The 20,354-nt window shown below is 37.1% G+C and overlaps 1 protein-coding gene across 1 annotated transcript; it reads right to left on the bottom strand.

The window, feature by feature from the left end:
* Positions 1-6,788: 6,788 nt before the first annotated feature.
* LOC125314238 (laccase-14-like) lies at positions 6,789-9,997 on the bottom strand. The gene is made up of 7 exons (XM_048276065.1): positions 9,739-9,997; positions 8,942-9,096; positions 8,630-8,871; positions 8,394-8,519; positions 7,646-8,237; positions 7,105-7,454; positions 6,789-6,995 (listed from the first exon to the last, which is right to left on the bottom strand). The coding sequence occupies exons 1-7, from the start codon at positions 9,820-9,822 to the stop codon at positions 6,850-6,852; spliced, it is 1,695 nt and encodes a 564-aa protein (XP_048132022.1). The 5' UTR covers positions 9,823-9,997; the 3' UTR covers positions 6,789-6,849.
* Positions 9,998-20,354: the final 10,357 nt, after the last annotated feature.

The raw sequence follows: 20,354 nt of genomic DNA, 5'->3' as shown, positions 1-20,354 counted from the left end.
TTTAAACATTTTACTTTCAAATAAATGATTATTTCATTTGATACCAGTATGAAATTAAATTATAATACTAGTAGAGCAGTAGCACAAATTGAATATATGAGTGCTATAAGGTCTTTAATGTATGCGATGCATTGTAATAGACCTGATATTGCCTTCTTTTTTTTTTTTGTGTAAGTTGAGTAGATATAGTAATAATCCAAGTATAAAACATTGAAATGTTTTTACCAGAATTTTTGGTTATCTTAAGTAAACTAAAATTTTGGGATTGTTCTATAATAATAATCTGGTTGTATTAGAAGGATATATCGATGCTAGTAAGATTTCTAGTATGAGGGATAAACATTTCACTTCTGGATGGATGTTTACGTTAAGTGAAATGTGTTGTATCTTGGGCGAGCAAGAAACAAATAGACATAGCTCACTCAACAACGAAATATGAATTTATTGCTTTAGTAGGAAATGAGAAAGAGGCTGAATGAATAAGAAATGTGTTGCTGAATATCAAATTATGGCCTAGTCCTATGCCTCTTATTTCCATTCACTGCGATAGCCGGGCTACTTTAGCAAAGGTTTATAGTAGCATTTATAATGATAAGTCTAGATATATTAGTCTAAGACATCAATACGTGAAACAATTAATTCATAATGGTATCATAACAATTGTTTAAGAATCTAGCCAATTCCTTTACTCTTAAACCTTTTGCTTAAAATCACCAGTAATGGTAACTCAACCTAATATTAACATATCACTAGTTATAAGGTTTAATGGGTAAAAACAAATTACTGAAAGTGATTATTTGACATTGATATTAGCCTGGATATGAGAAGTCGGTATCATCCGTTACATTTTAAAGGCTGAGTTATACTCTTAATGAAGTATAATATGATTTAATAACATGTTTATTAGTAACAAAAACACATGTTAATACTTTACCTTTGTGGGCTTAGAAGTGGTGCCACTTCTTACGAAAGTTGGGATTACCTTTTAGAGAGCTTGTGAAATAGGAACAAGCACAAAGCCATAATAGTGCTGAGTAAATGTGAACTTCTTATTGAAACAAGAGGTTAATATATGTGTGGTATATCCGATTTTTTAGAGTAGCAAGTTCAAAGCTACGACTACTTGCAATTTTGATAGAATTTTGAGATACTTGCGCTACAAAGGTTTAACTCGAAAGAGACCTTTAGGTAGATATATTAATGTCATGGAAATATTGGCTATATTTTTTGAGAAATTTTATTTTGTAACTTTGTTTACAAATAAAATGGGGAATTGTTGGTAGTTTGTTTGTAAAACAAAATAAGAGGTGCCTTGTCCCACATCGAAAAGATATGAGTGCGCACATGGACTAATTTGACACTAACAACAATAGCCATTGTGTCCTATTGAAACAATACGACTATTTACAAAGGGCTCTTACAACCTTTAAAGAAATGCGTCCGAATTGTGTCGGTTTGAAAATAACTTCTTAACCTTTGAAAGGTTGTATCTCTTCGAATGATATCTCGATAATCACTAAAATTTTATGTTCGACTTTACTTCTTACAATTTTCATTATTTCAATGTACTTCCTTTGTTTTTGATTGTTTCCCATGGAAGATCCTGAATAAATATTAGAATTGTTATCTAATATTTTCGTTTGAGACTCGAATATATCTTGGAGGATTTTACTAGTAACCATTAGCAACGTTGTGTGGCAAATAATTTCTTAAAGAGAGTGCTATCATTAGGGTGAGCATGGTTCCAAGGTAGAACCGAGAACCCGGAACCGGAACCCGTAGGATCCGGTCCGGTTCCAGGTTTCAAGATATGTAGGGTAGGTTTCGGGTTCCAAAAATTGAGAAACCTATTCTAGCGGGTGGGTTCCAGGTTTCACTACCTAGAACCTGGAATTTGGAACCCGAACCCTAGATCCCGAAATAAATTTTTATAGTTTTCTTGGTATATATTTTTGCATGATCCTACAATGTTCTATGGCGTCCGATGATGAGTGTCTAATCTGGAACCAAAAAATTTTTTAGGTTTTAGGTTCCAAAAAATGATAAACGTGTTCAAATGGATTGGTTTCGGGTTCTAAATGTAATCTGTATGAAACCTAAAACCACTCACATCTACTTTTTTTTAGATGTTGTAGCATTCATTCTTATTTTGCTTAACTAAAAATGAAAAAATAAAATAAAATAAAATAAAAGAAATTGATAGGTTCTCGGAAACCTTGGAATCGACCCTAGAACCCGTGACATGGTAGGTTCCGGGTTCGAAGGTATGATGGGTAGGTTCTAGGTTCCAAAAAATGAGGAACTTATTCCGACGAGTAGGTTTCGGATGAAACCCGTAAGGAACCCGAAACCGCTCACCCCTAGCTATCATGTCTCAAAGTCTGATTTCATTGTTCATTCTATTCGCTAAATTTTTCCCAACACTGACATTTTGCCCGCGACTTGTCGAACACATCCACGGTATGGTGGATACCAAGTTGACTGCTTATGAAGAGGAGTGTGAAAAGCACTACGGCATCGTGCTCCCATCTAAGGAAGCTTTCCATCAAGCTCTTGCCGACAACACACTATTGAAGACCCGCCTGTCAAATTTTGTGGCTATGTTCAAAGGCTTTGTTAGTCTTGAGTTAACGGCATTTGACGATTTCAAGATGGAACCAAAGACCAGTCAATAGGACAACGCCAGCTCTATAAGGGGAGGCATGGATTCTTATTTGTCCAATATGTTTCAGGTTGACCACTCTTAACAGTGTCTTGTCTCTTGCTTTATTTTACTCATGACCGTCCATGCATGTTTTATGTGATTTCTTTTCTGAAGCACATCAAACCCTAACTACTTCAAGAACCAAAAAAAAAAAAAAAAAAACAAACCAGGGTCAAGACTGTCTTCATCTGTTGAAGTAATTTGAGAAAGTAATCTCCTCATTTATTCCTTCATCTGCATGTTACAAGGGAAGCGGTGCGAAATGATAAAATATTTGAAACCCACACTTTTGATGATACTTTTTGTGTGCTAGGGAAGTTTTGCTTTTAAGATTTTGCTTTTGCTTAAATTTTCACAACCATAATAATGACAAGAAGGGTCATTTCAATTATGTAGAATTTCATTTTAATCGTCCTAATTTTTTTTTATTTCAATGGAAAAACCAACAGGTGCTTATCTTTTGTTAAAAAGTTAGGCTATACTTATCATAATGTAGGAAGGTAGGTCTCTACTCGGGCACAAATTTGAGACCAACTAGGAAAATTCCTAATAAATCATGCGATAACAACCCCATCAAACCTAAACTACTAACCCAATGATACATTCACGGTAAATTAATTTTTATGTCACAAAAAAATTTCAAACCAGTCCATCAAGTGACATAAATGCCCCAAATAGCTCTTTAAACAACGTCGGTGTGGGCAAGCCAGATATGAAGAAAATGAACTGAAATTGGGAATTAGGGCGAAATAGAAGATGCTTCTTCTATCTCTTCCAATGACCTAATTCATAAGATTGTGCAATAGAAACTGGGCCTAAGTTTTCCTAGCTCAAAACCCACCTTTGTGATAAATATGTCCATAAGCCCAGTCACAGAATTGGGGCAGCATGTTACGTACCAGCCCCTTTTTTTTTTCTTCTTCTCTTTTTTGCTTATTTCAATGTTCCGGTTCATTTTCTTTTCACGTTTTTTATCCTTGGCAATAAATTGTATTGATTTTTGTTGCTATTTCTTTTTACTGTTGTATGCTAAATTATGTCATCAATAGTTGCTAGGAGTCAAATGACATGTGTGGCTTGGTCAAATGATCCAGATACTAGATGCGAGGCTAATATTGACGAGCCCGAAAAGCTAGAGAACTGATTCAGATGAGCCCATCGCCGTTCATATACCTGTGAAGGATCACTCTATTGATGAGTGGATCTTAGAATGGAAAATTGTTATGTTCTTAGCAGGTGCAGGTTGTTTTCTGACTTGTGTTGTCCTATAGATTTTGTCGAATCAAATATCACTTGTTTTCTAAGTGACATGTTTTGTTTGAAGCATATGTGAAGATACTGTTTTTTGCATGAGTTGGATGTTGAGAATACGAAAATTCGAACAATGATCTACAATTCCACCGGTTTAATTACTTTACTCTTTTATAGTTTTTTCATAGGGTCCTGTTTAACCTGTGACGAGAAAGATTACGCATAACATGAATAATGTAAGGCATTGTAAAACTGCAAACTTTCTTCGGTGATCACCGTTTTGGCTGTGGTCTTTGACAATTAGTTTGTGCTAGGGGTTTGACACTGCACAACATTGGTGATGAGTAAGTTGAGAGTGCTACTTCACCCTTGATCTGAAGAAGGGGGTGTTTGTGCATTAAGAATATCGAGGGTTGTTGTGTGTGGGTATGCAACAATAGAATTGAGCACTAAATCACTTCAGATAATACGTATATTTTTTTTTGTCAAAAAGATATGAAGATATATTCGGAAGGAAAACTTGAAATTTTTTTTTGTATATTTTGATGATACTAAAGAAGAGTATTTGAGTATATTTATAATTTTTATTATGTGTCTATATAAGATAACTAAATCAAGTACGATCAAATCAAGACATGCATAATCGACAATACGGCGAGTCTTCCGGATCACAATAAACATGAAAAGTATCGTAAGTATCTCTAGGAAATATGCTAACTACAACAATTTGCAACAGAAATAAGAACTTGGCCTTAGAGTCCGCGCGCGCGCTCTCTCTCTCTCTCATCGTCAATCTCAGAGACAAAAAGATGTGATTCATCATCGCCGAGACCGAGGAGGCGCTAGATCTAACTCCGGTACCGATGCATATATATGTCCCTACGATCAGACATCATATTACAAATCACATTAGCAAAAATGTACGATTCCGCTAATCCCAAATCCCAACATTTGGGTTTTTACGAAGGGGGGAAAGTGTGCAATGTCCTTTGGACTCTTTCAATCTGTTTCCGCGAGGAATATTAGCTGTTGCCTGATTTTCCTAAAACATGAATTCTGTGCATGTGAACCAACGATGGAGTTTCTGGTTATTTTGCAAAAAAAATGAATAATTTGTATAATATTTTTTTGAAAATGGTCACTTGTATTGTATATAAAAATAAATGAACAAAAAAGATTGTCATCGTTCACAAAAATGTTTAGACATAAATTGTTACCGATAGAGATAATGAAAACATTTTCTATTGATTAATTATTTCATATAATATAATTGATCACTTTTAGAAAAGTTATTGTCTAAATCATTTATTTATCACAAAATAAACGGAACCAGAATAAGTGTTCCTTTTTCGGTATCTCCTCAACCAATCCCATTAGCACTCCTCGTTTGCCACCCTCGTATGAAACAAGAGCATAAAAAACCCCAGAGCAACATGTTTATCTTCTTGACATTGTCATTATCTATGGACCGAATCTTTTGGCTACGCAAGGGGAAGTGTCATCAATAAAAATTAAGCAAGTGGGTCTAATTAAAGTCCAACTGTAATTACTCTGTCATCTTTTGGGGCAAGTAGGCAATATAATTTAATGAAGCACTTTTTATGGTCGCTTCACATAAATTCCAAGAAACAGATGCGCTAACTTTTCATGATTCTGTAACGGTCGATATCATTTTAAAGTTAAGTGAAGAATTTTTTTTTTGTTGAAACAGTGCTAATTTACAATGTCTGTAGTATACTACTTTCATGGACCGGCAGTAGAGGTGTGCAAGATGAACCGATCGAACCGAGAACCACCTGAACCGGATAGGGCCGACGCATTTGGTCTGGTTCTAGAGGTCACCGGTCTAGTCCTCGGTTCCTCAAGGTGGAACCAATGTTCGGGTGGTCCGGTTCCTAATTCTAAGGAGGAATCGGATCAATGGACCGCCCATCCGGACCGACAAAAAGTAGGAGTATCTGACTTTAGCCAAACCAAAAAGCCTCCCCTGTCCCACCATGTTCTGTCTCATGTTCCGTAAGACTTTCACCAGCAAAAACTTAATGTCTAGACATAACCAGAAGCTTCATGTGGCAAAGAAACGTGCAACATAATGACACAAGACATGGACTGGAGTACTAACAGTGAACTGATCAAGCTCAGCAAGCAAGCGATCATGTGCACTCTTTTCATAATAGACCAGACCAAGAGGAATGAGACTGTGAGAGCGAGGGAGTCATCATTCCCACAATGAATATTCTTCCATCTGGTCCTGTCTGGTCCGATTTTCGATTCTAGAAATTAAAAACTGAGACTACCGGTCCGGTCCCCGATTATCTAGGGAACCATGCTATCTCTAACTAGCATGAACTATACCACATATACTCTTGTTTTTTACAGCTGAAATTATCAGAGAATGATTTGTCGGTATGTTTCGTTTTTTTTGTCAAAATACCGATAATTATGCTGATAATCTCGTTCAAGAGTAGATTCATCGCAAGAAATTCTCGTTGACAAGGTAAATATGAAGTTCGAGATATGATGAGACCTTCATCAGATATAAGGGGCCCAAGAAAAAGACAAAATTGACCCAATTTTGACTATTTGATCGATCCTTTATCCGGACTTCCGGAGTACATCTATTAGACTAACATGGCAATCATATTGAAGAGTTCCTCCAAAGAGCTGATTGGTCAACATTGTGGAAGATTTTGCAACGTTGAATACAATTGTAGCACAAGAGCACAATTATTTTTAATCGAACAAAACCTTCTTAGTTGCCAAAACATATGTAACAAATAGGAACTGACTAGGATGATGCAAAATAGCAAACTCCAATACAAGAATACAGATGATTTATTCCCATTGGGGTATCAATACCCCTTGCCCTAGCAATGAAGTCAACGAACACAGCATCACGATAAAGACACGGAGCAAGGAGGCATGTCCTTGGGCGGTGGACGAACCTTCTGATGTTTTTTCTGACCGTCTCGGACGATAAGGACTGCATCCATTCCCCAGCTCGCATGGCGTTCTAAATGACAGTGCATGAACCACACTCCTACAAGCACCCGAAAAAGACAAAATCTGTCAATTATCCATTCATTCACAAGTCTAAATCCGGGCAAATTATCTGTTTCTATGCCTTTCAATTGATAAAACCTTGGTACCTGGATTGTCAGCTTTGAATCTGATCGCTGCCCACCCATTTTTGGGGAGTCCGACGGTGTTAACATAAGGCGGATCCACCGTATTATACTTTGATATATAGGTGTCGCTGAAGTTTCCATCGCCCATTCCAACGACATAAAAGCTATAGCCGTGTAAATGCATTGGGTGATTTTCCGCTGCTCCGAAATTGGTCCCCTGGAATCTTATTTCGACCTCCTCATTGTAGTCAATCTTCAACACTTCAGTAGTCACATTGGCAGCTTCCCCCAAGGCCGAGACATTTCCGGTGAAGTCGAACAAAGAAGGTGGTTCATCCGGGAAAGTTTTGTTGTAGACTCCATATATATTGCTGCACACACCGCAACCATAATGTTATAGAGACATGTAGATGTTGATTTAGGCCTTACATTGAAGGTTTTAACCGGTTAAGTTGGGTTCGGTTTGGAGATATTACAACCCGAATAAACTCTATCGGTTTGACAGAAATACGCAGTCCTAACAAGCGGGAAAAAAATTGGTCGGTATAAAAATTTTACATACTTGTAGTATGCTTGGAGAATGCTGATCGACGGAGCAGAAAAGCTTATGTTGTTCAAGCTTGCGGAATGCATAGTGCCCTGTGGACCGGTACAATTTTGATTAGCAGGACATGGCTGCTGATTCACGGACACTGTGATTGTAATGTTCCTAGTGATTTTGGTCGGAACCGTGGACGGATGTTCTTTGCTGTTCAAACTCCTCAGCTGGATAGTAAAGTTCCCGGCATCGCTCATGTTGGTAAAACCCGGAAGCTCGGGTAACTCGGGAGTCTCCCGGTGATTGTGTCTGCCTTTGTATTGAAATATTCCCCTCGTGACGTTTTTGTTGGACGGGGCGTTGGTGTCCACGAACGGACTAAAAACCATGTAGTAGCGATCGGGGGCTTGGTTCGCGGTGACCAGAACATCCATCGTTTGACCGGGAGTTATCATGAGGTAATTGGTCTTGAGCGGTTTCAAATAAGCTCCGTCCATTCCGACCACGGTGAGATTGTGTTTGGCTATGCCGAAGAACATCTCTTCGTTCATCCCGGAGTGGATGATCCTAAAGAGATACGTTGTTCCTCGCACAACAGTTTTATTGTAAGCCGAACCTGCCAAAGGAAAAACAAAAGCAACATATTACGCGTACGTTATATAGATCATCATCAATTAGTATTAACGAATAATATCTCATCACCTATAAATAAGACATTTACTTTTTAAATAAATCATACATATCACACTTATGTATATACTGGAATTCATACCATTAGAGCAAGAGTAACTGTCTCCTGGTTGACCATTGATGGTATAGGCCACGGACAAGTCTGGATCGCCTCCGGAAGCAAGTGCCTCGTCGATTATGTCCTTCGTATCTCTCGTATACCATTCAGCTACATCATGCCAAATTACAATTTTGTTAAGAAAAACAATACAAACTGTTATTTGTGTTGTGTGAGTGAAAACCTTTTCCTATCATTTAAGTTGGATGAAAGTAGAATACCGATCACAATTGCGTGTTCTTGGTCAAACTTGTAAGGGTACATTTTTCCGTAGGCGGGCATAATGATGAGAGGACCGTGTACAGTGGCACGTGTCCAGTCGCTATGAGCATGCCACCACAACGTGCCTTCTTCCTCGGTGAGTACGATTTTCTGAAGGAAGCTAGAGTTCGAAGGGATTGGGCACTGCGTGATGTATTCTGGGCCGTCAGACCAGGGATACCTTATTTGTCTCACTCCGTGCCTGAACGTGTGTATGACATTAGGGGAGAGAGGGAAAGGGAGAGGGAGAGGGGAGGTGGTTTTATTATTACCAGTGAATAGTGATTCCATACGGTCCTGTGTTTGTGACGTTAACGTAAACTGTGTCGCCCTTGCGAGCACGGATCTCCGGCCCAGGAAATAGGCCATTCACGGTCAACACGGTCCGGCTCGTCTCACACAACATCTCAATAGGTGTCTCCTTCACCTGCAACAGAAATCATCCTAGGACTCTTGGACCATCTTACACATGATATAATCTCTCTCATTAAATCGATGCAGAACCCTTTTGGTGCATCATTATCTACGAGTAATACTAATTAATTCCAAGGCCTGCATCTGGACTTCCTTCTGAAATAAAGACTCTGAATGGGGTTGGAAAGCACATCCCAAAAGAATTAAGTAAATAAATCATGCAACTGTAGATATTTGAACCTAGTTTGGTACAAGAATGCTGTAATACTTGGCCTCAAGCATTGTCCAAGATTTAGCTGAAGATTTAGATGTGGAGATAATTGTTCAAAAAAGGGTATTCTTGTGTTGAATACACTAATAGGATATAATCTAAGATTGTGGTCAACTGTAATGCCTCTAAAAGAATTCGAAACTACTAACAAATGGCAAGTCGTCATTTTACTTAACAGTCTGACAAGATTGCCGGTTATTTTTTACCACACGATCTCCCAATCAATGAGCGTTTTATCAAAACAGATGGTGATGGTGTATGGATTTATGGTTGAGATTATACCGTTTCTAACAGTACAATCAGGAATGCATTTACCTAAAATGTTCTATGCAACCTGTAAAAGACGCGCTTAAAACAGCTCAAGAAGGGGATGTTCCTACTTACCACAAAATCATAGCGGAGGACTTTGCCTTGAGCCATGAAAAAGAATAGGCTTAAAGTGAACGCAAACCCTAGAAATGTTCCCATCGCTTCTCTCCCTCTCTCTCTCTCTCCCCACAAGAGAAACCTGAACCTGTACCAACAACTTGACCCAGATCTCGAAGGGAGACTTGGGTTGTGCTCAGTCTCTTTCTTCTTGTGACCTTTCACCTTCCGTACAAGGAGGCAATTTATAGGGAACTTCTTCCAATCTTTGCCCCAAAACAACGGGTCCTAGGACGTCGAAGCAGATGAAATCTAAAGGCTCGTGCTCATTACAGACTTCTCTCAACTTATTTAAGCCATTTCCGCCAACAAAAGAGAGAAAAAGAACCGTTATTTCACGTGCTCATCACTGCTTTAAGACTCATCAACGGTTCCCATCATGTCCTTTTCTGGAGACGGTAGGCATCAACGTTTTCATTTGAACACGTGTTGACCAGTCCCCTCGTTACCACTGAAATTTACTGTAACGAGAGCCATTAGAAGTGGAAGCCGAAAGATATTGAGCAGAAAATATTGTAATTCTCCTCTAAAGAAAGCAAGAGAAAAAAATGCTTTTTTTTTTCTAATGGTTTATCAACTCCATGGAGAGAAAAAATAGAATAACTCGTAAAGAATTCTAGTTAATGTTCTAGGTTCGATAGTCATAAAGGCAAGTTGTGCCTTAAGTTGAATGAATAATCATCGCATGTTACGCCAACTTTTTTTACCGAGAGCACCTGTTGTGCACTGCCCACTGGTAAAATGTAATGTTTTCTCCGATTCGAATAAGTAATTTCAAAGCATCTATATAATCAGTTTCAACCACAAAAAAAGAAGAAGGAAATTTTGCTATTTTCTTACAAAGCGACTTTCTTGGGATATAATGCGAGTAAAATTTTTATAAATCAAATCATTTCTTAAATGGTGTGATTGTTATTTGAGGAACTCTTTAAATATAACCATCTTTTTTTTTTCCAAAGAATGTGTAGATTATCGAAGAATAAAGCAAAAAAATTACCATCCTCCTTTACATGAAAAATTGGTTCGAGCCGTTGATCGAGGGGTTTGATTAGTCATCATGCCGCGTGACACATATTTGACTGGGGATTAGTGGGTGATTAATGATTCGTTTGGCAAAGTTGCACAAGCCCTACATTCTTATACTATGATGGTGACTAAACAATAGCTGGGAGTCTGGGATCTACATAGTCGGACGAGACCCACGTGGTCAACTTTCTCTACAAAAATCAAATGGACCCCTCTGACAGCCGTGGATGTTCCCAACATAATCATCAAGTAATGCCACAGGGAAAATATGCCTGACATATACTTTTGTACATATGCTAAAATGCTGAGTACAAACTGCTTCCAAATTGTAAAATGTTGGCATAAAATATTGGTATATAATTGGCCTCGAGATGCCAACATTCGCTAATCTTAAGAGCATATCTGGATAGACTTTTCTTCCAAACTGATGAATTTTGACACATCATTATCAGTTTGGGTGGACGGGGACATCTATCAGCGTGTGGATGAAAGGTCGAAACAGAATGTATATGTTTGAGGCGTGTAGACACTTTCCTTAAATTGATGCTATTCCCATGATGTCCCCTCCTTAACTGGAGAAGATCCCCATACGAAGGAAGTTTCCTAGTTAGGTAATTCATTCCTCAAGCAATCATTTTTCTTTTTTGGAAGCTGCTAGTCTAACAGTCTAACAAGAGTGTCAATTATTTCTGACCACATGATCTCCCAATCAATAAGTAATCTATGTAAAACATGCAATGATGGGGCGTGGGTCTAAAGTTTAGATTGTACTGTCTCTAACGATCCTGTCGGAGAAACATTTTTCTTTTTCTTTTTTCAATTGACATGTTCCCTCGGCAACACAAGACACCCTTTTCAATTGACTGTACCACCACATGATAATAGGAACGCAAAAACTAAAACAAAGTTAGTTGGGGAAGATTGAAAACGAGCTTACGTTGTCGTATCGACCAAGATCGCCGATTAAAGCATTAAACAAGGTCACGTGGGGCAATTAGAAGATAAGCGTAACATGGCCAACCTGTTAATCACAGTAACCCTTGTCGCGTGCTTCACAGTAACCTTGTTCTTTAGTTTACTGTAATATTCCGTGGGCAGACTAGGTACATTCACCATGTTCTGTTTCATGTAATAATGATATCTGTCATATGGACAAATTTCAGGTTAAATAGTGTAGAAAACTAGACAACATGAATGGGATCATGCTGGTGAAAGAGAAGCCAATGATTCAGTCCAAGGTTTTACTGGCCAAAAAGGGAAAGACCCACCACAACGTTCACGGCAATTAATCTATAGAGACGAAATATTCGAATGAAACACAATAAATGACTTCTGTACAGACCATGTACACCAAGTCATCTTACCATTGATCATATGAACTTTACAATTAACGATTGAGATGACATTACTTCACGTGATTCATAGAAGTATGCAAGCATTTGAGTTCTCTAGGATTACCACTAATGATGACATGCAATATAATAACCAGATAAGCGTTCTTTCTACATTACAAGATAAGCATTAGTGGACTTCTTGGTAATTCAAAACGCTGTGAACTTTTCTATGCAATTTTTTTTTTTTTTTCTGTAGGTGACCAAGCTGGAAAGTGATTCCTCGTGGATCGATCCTCTCAAGTGTTGACGCCGGCGTGGAGGGAAAGCTTGTCCACCTGCTTTGTAGGAATCACCTTTTTTTTCCATGGAAAAGGTACTTTTCCTAGTCTCGTATTACTCAGATGCATCAATGGTGCAGCAAAAGAGGTGGTGCAGAAGTTAGAAATATTGCTGTTTTCCAACCAGGTCGAATGATGATCCGCCGATACCACCGTGGAACGTGGATCAATTAGCTTGGTTATAGATCGATCAGGAGGAATCTAGCTCTAGGACTCAGTTGATTCGCCCTAGCCATTTCTCAGTTGATTCCAAATATATAGATCCCAACAAGAGCTAGTAATACAGATATTTAAGTAAGAAGGATATTTTTTTTTTTTTCAAGATTCTTCACTCCAAATTGTTTAGTGCACAAATTACAGCAATATCTTGAGCATCCATTACCTTGTTATGTGTGGCACGTGGTGTATCTGTTTGTGTATTGTCCCTTGTATGTAACACAGTTGTCGACTCAGTTGAATAAATGATTTCTTGTTCGACAAAAGGGACTGCACGTGAAAAAAAGAAGAAAAACTCGCACGGAGCTCTTGGAACAGGGAAGAATATGCCCATGATCAGGGCAGTACAATATGTTAATGCATAGTAGTAAGAGCATGAAGGGAATGAAAGAAAGACAAAGGAAAGGTTGATGATATGAAGGGAAAAGTTCGTACATAGTTTCTACCAAATGACCGGATGATCTCGAGAGGGTTTGTGTGGGGAACTTATGAATCGGGTGCATTCAATTCATATCTCAACTACAATTCACATCATGCAGACTCTACGTTATACTCAGATTATATGATACATGCAATAAGGATTTGTCTGAGCAAGCGGCGAGCAAATTCTAGTTACTATGCATATGAGTGCTGTGAGTGTGCATGCGAGTTAGGGATGATTGAGATCTAGTAGCACGAGAAATTGAATTCGTGGAGAACAAGACAAAAAGCTTACCTCCTGGCATCATAACATACAAAACAGTTGATGAACATGTATCGGCTCGAGATGTCATGTGAATGAGAGCGGGAGGTCATTGGGAAGCATCATGTGTCATGAAAAACAGCAAGAGAAGGAGAGTATGAAGAAGATCTGCACTTCCATTGAATTTAAGCACCAACTAGAAAAAAAAATAAAGTACATGTACACATCTTTGGGAGCATCATAACATAGCAAGTACCGTGTACTTTCTGTCGCCGTTAACGAGTCCCCAAGATGTTTTAGTTTAATTTATCAATTGTAGTTAGCTTAATGGTGAACAAACCCTAAATTTAGGTTTTGTCTTCTAGGTTGACTTTATGGTCGTTTTAATTTTAGAAATCTTTTTACTAACAATTGTGCTGTTCACGAAGCAAGACTTTACCGAAAGGAGAAAGATAATCATTTTAAAACATTTATTCTTGCATGAGGAGCAGTTGATTGATAGGACTTTTGATTGTAATACATTTGTTGAGGTAATATAATAACGATTATCTATTTCGCAGGCTGAATTTTATGGTTCCATGATAAAAACAAGTACGGAGATCTTCCGTGCTAACAAACTTCAATAATGTTGATAAATGTAGACAAATTGTTGGTTTAAAAAAATGATAGATGAATTTTTTTTCCAAGTAACTTATTGGTAACTTAACAAAAATTTTATGAAAATTACCAACTCTTTTTGTAATGTGGAAATTACCCATTTATGTGCTAACTTATCGAATTTCATTTAGATAACTTACTAAGGCTTAAAATTTGTAAATTTTAACATTAAATTACCAACCTAAATTAGAATGAATCATCAACTATTGTCAGATTAAATTAGCAATTAATTATTTTATTATGAAGTCTCTTTTCAATTACTTGCCAACATTTAATAGTATCTTACAATGTACAAACTTTTCTATTCAATCATGAAGTTTTATTTGACTTGGTTAGTCATCCCGTAGAAATACGAATCTTTTTAGAGATTACCAAACTAAATTAGTGGGACTTACCAAATTTTCTCTCATTAGATTACCATGTGTTACCCAATGACACATTTTCAATTGAGTTACTTAACAACATTTATTTGTAATTTTCTAGGGAAAATTTGTCAAAAAAGTCCTAAACGTATTGCATTTTTACCAATTCAGTCCTAAACCTTTTTAAGTTTGCTAATTCAGTTCTAAACCTTTTGAATTTATATCAATTTAGTTTCAAACCCTTTTTTTATGCCAATTCACTCGTAAACCTTTCATATTTATGCCAATTCAGTCCATCCGACAACTTTGGCTAGCCGAACCAGACATTGATGTCGGCCGACGCCGACGTAATTTGGACAATTTCAATACTATTTTAATGTTTCTTTTTTTTCATTTCTTTCTCTTCCCCCCCCCTTCCTTGCCTTCCTCCTCTAGTTGTTCATCGTAGAGGCGACTAGTTAGAAGCTAGGGTTGGCAAAGTGCAACTTGCCCCGATCCGGCTTGGGCGAGGTTAATGTCCTCGGCCATGGCGAGACACGACTCGCCCGGATCTAGCTTTGGCGAGGTTGCCTTGCCATCACCACGCTAGGGCGACCTTGCCCAACGCTAGACAATGGTGAGGCAACCTCGCCAAAGCCAGATCCGGGTGAGGTCACCCTCGCCGGTGGCCGGTGGGTGTGAACCTCTTCAGCTATATCCTCCAGCCGATCATCACGGAGGTGATTAGTCGGAGGAAAAAGTAAAGAAAGAGAAAAAAAATAAAACAACATTTGAAAAGTATAAATTATTAATGTCAGTGCCAGCCGACACCATGTCGGCGTCGGGCCGCCAAAATTTGTCGGATAGACTGAATTAGAATGAATGTAATAGGTTTAGAACTGAATTGGCATAAAAAGGTTTATGAGTGAATTAGCACAAGTGCAAAAGCTTTATAATTGAATTGGCAAACTTAAAAGATTTAGGACTGAATTGGCAAAAATGCAATAGGTTTATGAATTTTTTTGACAATTTTCCTAACTTTTTAATGCGCCAAGTATTCTTATCATTTACAAACTTTTATTTGCCATTCTTAACGATGCGTTAAATTTACCAATTCCTTTTAGAAATTGCCAAGCTTATTCGAGTGACTAACAAACTCTTTTCCAATCAAAGTACCAACTAATTTTAGATTATCAACTCTCATTCGAGTTACCAAGCTTATTTTCTTCTTACTTACCAATTTTTTTTTTATCTCTTTTACTAAATTCTATTCATATTTCTTTACTACACAAAATTAACAACTCCTATAGAAAACCACAGCCATTTAAGTGACTCATCATCATTTCTCCATCTTGCGACTTTCCTAGATGTTATCCATCAAAGGAAAGCTAATGGGTTACTAAGCATGCACAAAAAATTACTCATAAAGAGATGTGCCAACACTTAGAGCATACTCCCCCAAGCCTAAAAAAATCGCAACTTTGAGATTTTAATTAAATTATCTAAACATGCAAATCAATTCATTTTGAAGTCGCTACTAATTTATTACAGGTTGATTATAAATTCAAGTAAAATGTGGGAGAACATTTTACTAGCATGTTTGGTTCAGCTTTGGGAAGGGGCTTTAAGCCTCCAAAACACCTTATGGAAAAATATGGGATGTTTGACAAAAAAAAAAGGGTAAATTTCGTTTAAAAAAACCCCAAACTTTCGGTTTTATCCAAAATCTAGTGTAAACTTTTTTTGTCTCGTAAAAAACCCTCAAATTTTGCTCTAACCCCAAATTTACCCTCGTTAGTCATCCTTCAAAAATCATTGTGCAGTCTTCTGACGTGGCAATTCCACATTAGTACAAATCCACATCAGAAGTTGATGTGCAAAACTCCACAAAAACGCGCCTTTCCTTGCTCTGAATATTGGGAGAGTTAGGGCTCACTTCTTCTTCTTCTTCTTCTTCTTCTTCTTCAATTCATCTTCAAAGAGAGAAAAACATGGCTACTCCCTCCATCTAGTTTGCTCGATGTAACGAAGCTAGAGCTAGAGTTAGTGAGTTTCTTCATCCCTCTCTCCGTGGGGGGAGGGGGTAGGCTTTGCTGCTGCTTCTTCTTCTTCTTCTTCAATTCGCATTCAGAGAGAGAGAGAGAGAGAGAGAGAGAGAGAGAGAGAGAGAGAGAGAGAGAGATCGCTCCCTCCATATTAGATTCACTTTCAGAAACACGAAGCCAAAGACAGCGAGCTTCTCCATATTCCGCATGGCAGCCCCTCTCCGTGCATTAGCCCCCCAATTTATCTATGAATAGACTAAATAATGGACTTCAAAGTGCTTGGTCTCTTGCTATACAGGTTCATGCTCAATTGTTCGCAAGAGAGAGTGGAGGAAACTATGAACAATCCTCATGAGTACTAGGTATTTTTTTTTCTTTCATTTCTTTTGTTCTTTTTTCCCCCTAAATTTAAAATTCAACATTTTTTTCGAAGTACGAGTGCATTTATCTTATGTTTTTCACTTTTTGCTATTCTTGCTACGATATGATTCTAGTTAGAAGCTCCACGTTTGGGGTTTGTTGTTGTTGTTTCCTTGCTTGTCTATTATTACCTTGTATAGAATTCAATCATGAAGAATGTTGGTTGATTGTTATGGTAGTCAATTGTTCCCAAGATATAAATTGTATTATTTACAATTCACTTCAATCAATGTGATGTGTTTGACATTGAACTTGTAGGTTGACCATCGTTTTGCTCGCAAGTTTTATTCATCGAGAATTGGAGTATTACTAGGTTGAATCAGAAGCAACAATGAATTAATTCAATTGTTGACTCTTTATGTTCAAATATTGTTTTTAGTTATATTTTATGACTTTGTGTGTTTTTTAACTGAATGTAAGTAAGAATGATTATAGCTCAATGGATTGGAGTGACAAAGGACCAAATTATCAAATGATGAAGAGTAGGTGACAAGGGAGGTGATGAGAGAATTTGAAGGAGCAAGAATGGAAGAGGAGGAGGTAGATGATGGTCGAGATTTAGTTGTAGGTTCCACCAATGTTGTTTTATACGAAGATGAGGCAGTTGATGAAGATGCAGATTTTGATAATGAATCTCTAAATAGACCTAATATTGATGATTTCGAATAAACCAATGCATGTCAAGCCCAATTGTTAATAGATATTTCTATGTGTGGCCATAATGAGGTAATATTTAGTGTAAAAATGAGATTTTGAATCTCATGAACATTTCAAGAATGATGTGAAAAGACATGTTGTAATTAATAAATTTGACATTTACCAAAAAAAGAGTGAACATAAAAGAATGGAAGCAAGGTGTGCAAGAGGATATGAATGGAGGTTGTATGGCGGTTGGATTAAGAATGAGATAACTTTTTTCATAAAGAGAGTTGAATATCCCCATAATTGCAATAAAAGTCTAAACATAGGCAAGCTACTATTGGTCAAGAGTACACGCCCAAGATTAGAGACAAATTCACTCAGCTACAGAAATGCAGGTAGATGTAAGAGAAAGGTTTGCCCTAATACTTAACAAGCAAAAATGTATGGAGTTATATGAAAAGCTCTTGTGATGTAAAGGACCTAATAGGACAGCAATACGATATGTTGAGATCTTATTTGGCAGAGCTCGAGAGAGTTAGCAAGGAGGGAACATGACATAGCAATCAACCGAGTAACCAAAGTATTTGAGAGATTTTATATGGATTTTGATGAGTTGAAAAGGAGTTTGGCGTGTCATAGGCTTAGATGAGTGCTTTCTTAAGGTTGGCTTGAAGGGTATGTTGTGTGCCATAGGACGAGATAGAAACAATCAAGTATTTTCAATAGCTTGCGCAGTTGGACAAGTTCAAAAGGATATTGGAATTGATTTGTCACCATGTTATTCATTGACCTAAGCATGGGCACGAGCGTAGGTCGGACTTTTATCAATGATCCGTAAAAGGTGACATCTCATCTTTTATCTTTTTTGGTTGTTACACTACAATAGTGCAATTATTGATGTGATTTTTTTTTTATTGGCTGATTTTTTGGTTGCGGAAACTAATGAATGCAGAGTCATGCTTATCTCCACAAGCAAAGCATCGAAATTGTGCAAGACACACATATGCTAATTGAAAAAAAAATGCACAAAGTGAATGCTCTTAACAATCTATTCCCAAGGGCTGTGAGGTGTACATTTCAAGCTGAATTTGACTTGGCAATGGCTTGACCAAATGGCATCCTTGCAGTCTGCGATCTCCACGCACAAGGGTCGCAATATCAGCAGTCTCGCATAAAAGAATATAATTGTTTTGATACTTAGAAAAAACTTCCGGAGTTGAGCCAAGCAACATCTACATGCGTTCAAGGTCGAGACTTTCTTAACACCATCCAAGGATTATCCTATCACCGTCCAAGTTCAACGGTATTTGGTTGTGTTTTCAATAATGTAGTGCTTAAAATAAATGCATGCACAATAGTTTATATGCAAACACCCCCTCTAATATACGGGAAATAAATCATACATTCCCAACTCTACACCAACAACACAAGGGGTGAGCATAAACACTCCTTCTCTTATAACTTCTATCCGCAAAAACATTACATTAATGACTTACCTAGAGTACTCGTTGCCTAACAAAAACACTTTCTTTTCAATTCAGGTTAAGTCCACTAAGGATTTATTTTATCCAAGTCCCTAGCGGAGTCGTCAAGCTATCATGATCTAAAATTAGGCTAATGGAATATTAAGCTTTTAAACCTAGCTTGGACTCTTCCAATTCCATACGAAATCACAACTAAGAGTTAAAATTTATCCACATGCCAATCAATTTACTTGGAGTCGCCAATAATCAGTTTATAGTAGGTTGATTAGACATCTAAGTAAATAGTGGGAGGATTATTCTACTCTTGTGAACTATAGATAAGTTCAGGACTTGGTTACGATAGATTTCTCTAACGCCCTTTCGGTACCATAAAAAAAAATGTTGAACAGACAAAGATGGACCACTTTTAACTTAAGCCACTATGGCAAAGTTTACCATGCAAGTGTGCAATTAATGAAATAAACATCCAAGGCAAGTCAAATAAATTGCAGGGAGCATGCACCACACAATTACTTTTCACTTTATGATTTTCCCCTTTTAGGAAAAAGATTAACCTATATGTAATGCATGAAATTCTACTAAATGCAAATGACATGGGAATGCAAACTATGATAACATGGCATGAGGCGAAAATATAATTAACTATACGACTAACCTAAATGTCCTAGTTCTAATGACAGGTAAAATGAATGCAACCTATGACATGCATTTTCTAATGAATTGCCCTAATTGCATGACGTGCATAAATGACGTGACAAATATGATGTGACAAATGAAAATGATATGGAAAATGACATTTTTTTTGTTTTTTTTAATGGAAATTCAAAATAAATAAATGACCTAATTAAACTATCTAGAATAAATAGTCATCTAGTTAGAATTCAGATTTATTTTGATCTAAACCCTACTCCATTAAAGATAAAATATCTCAAATGTGAAAATCTATCTAAACATGGAATTTTTATCCTAAAATGCAATGTTTATCTAGAATTATCTCAAAATCACACATGCAGATATTTTAGAATGTCTATCCTAGGAATGCAATCTAAATCAAATATGCAATCTTCTTTAGAATGAAATGCAATCCTAATCTACAATGAAATTCTAATTTATGTGAACGGTTTTAGAATTTTAAAACATGCAGATCATATGCAGAAGATAACATCCAATCCAACACATGATATCGATACACAATAGGTAGCAAAAAGATTACAATACCTGAAATAAATAACCTTGCGTCTCTTGGATTAAATTAATAATTATCAGTAATCTTAAGAATCAAAATAATTAGAAAAATCACTCTGACATCTTATAGGATTCCTCGAACAATCCGAAATCGTACGGATCAAATTAATAACTACAAAGATTCCTTTTATGTTGCTATTTAGA

This window comes from Rhodamnia argentea, chromosome 3 (genome assembly GCF_020921035.1).
Source record: "Rhodamnia argentea isolate NSW1041297 chromosome 3, ASM2092103v1, whole genome shotgun sequence".
Taxonomy (NCBI): domain Eukaryota; kingdom Viridiplantae; phylum Streptophyta; class Magnoliopsida; order Myrtales; family Myrtaceae; genus Rhodamnia; species Rhodamnia argentea.
Note: the sequence above shows the minus strand (reverse complement) of the source record. Positions and strands in the feature narration are given on the sequence as shown.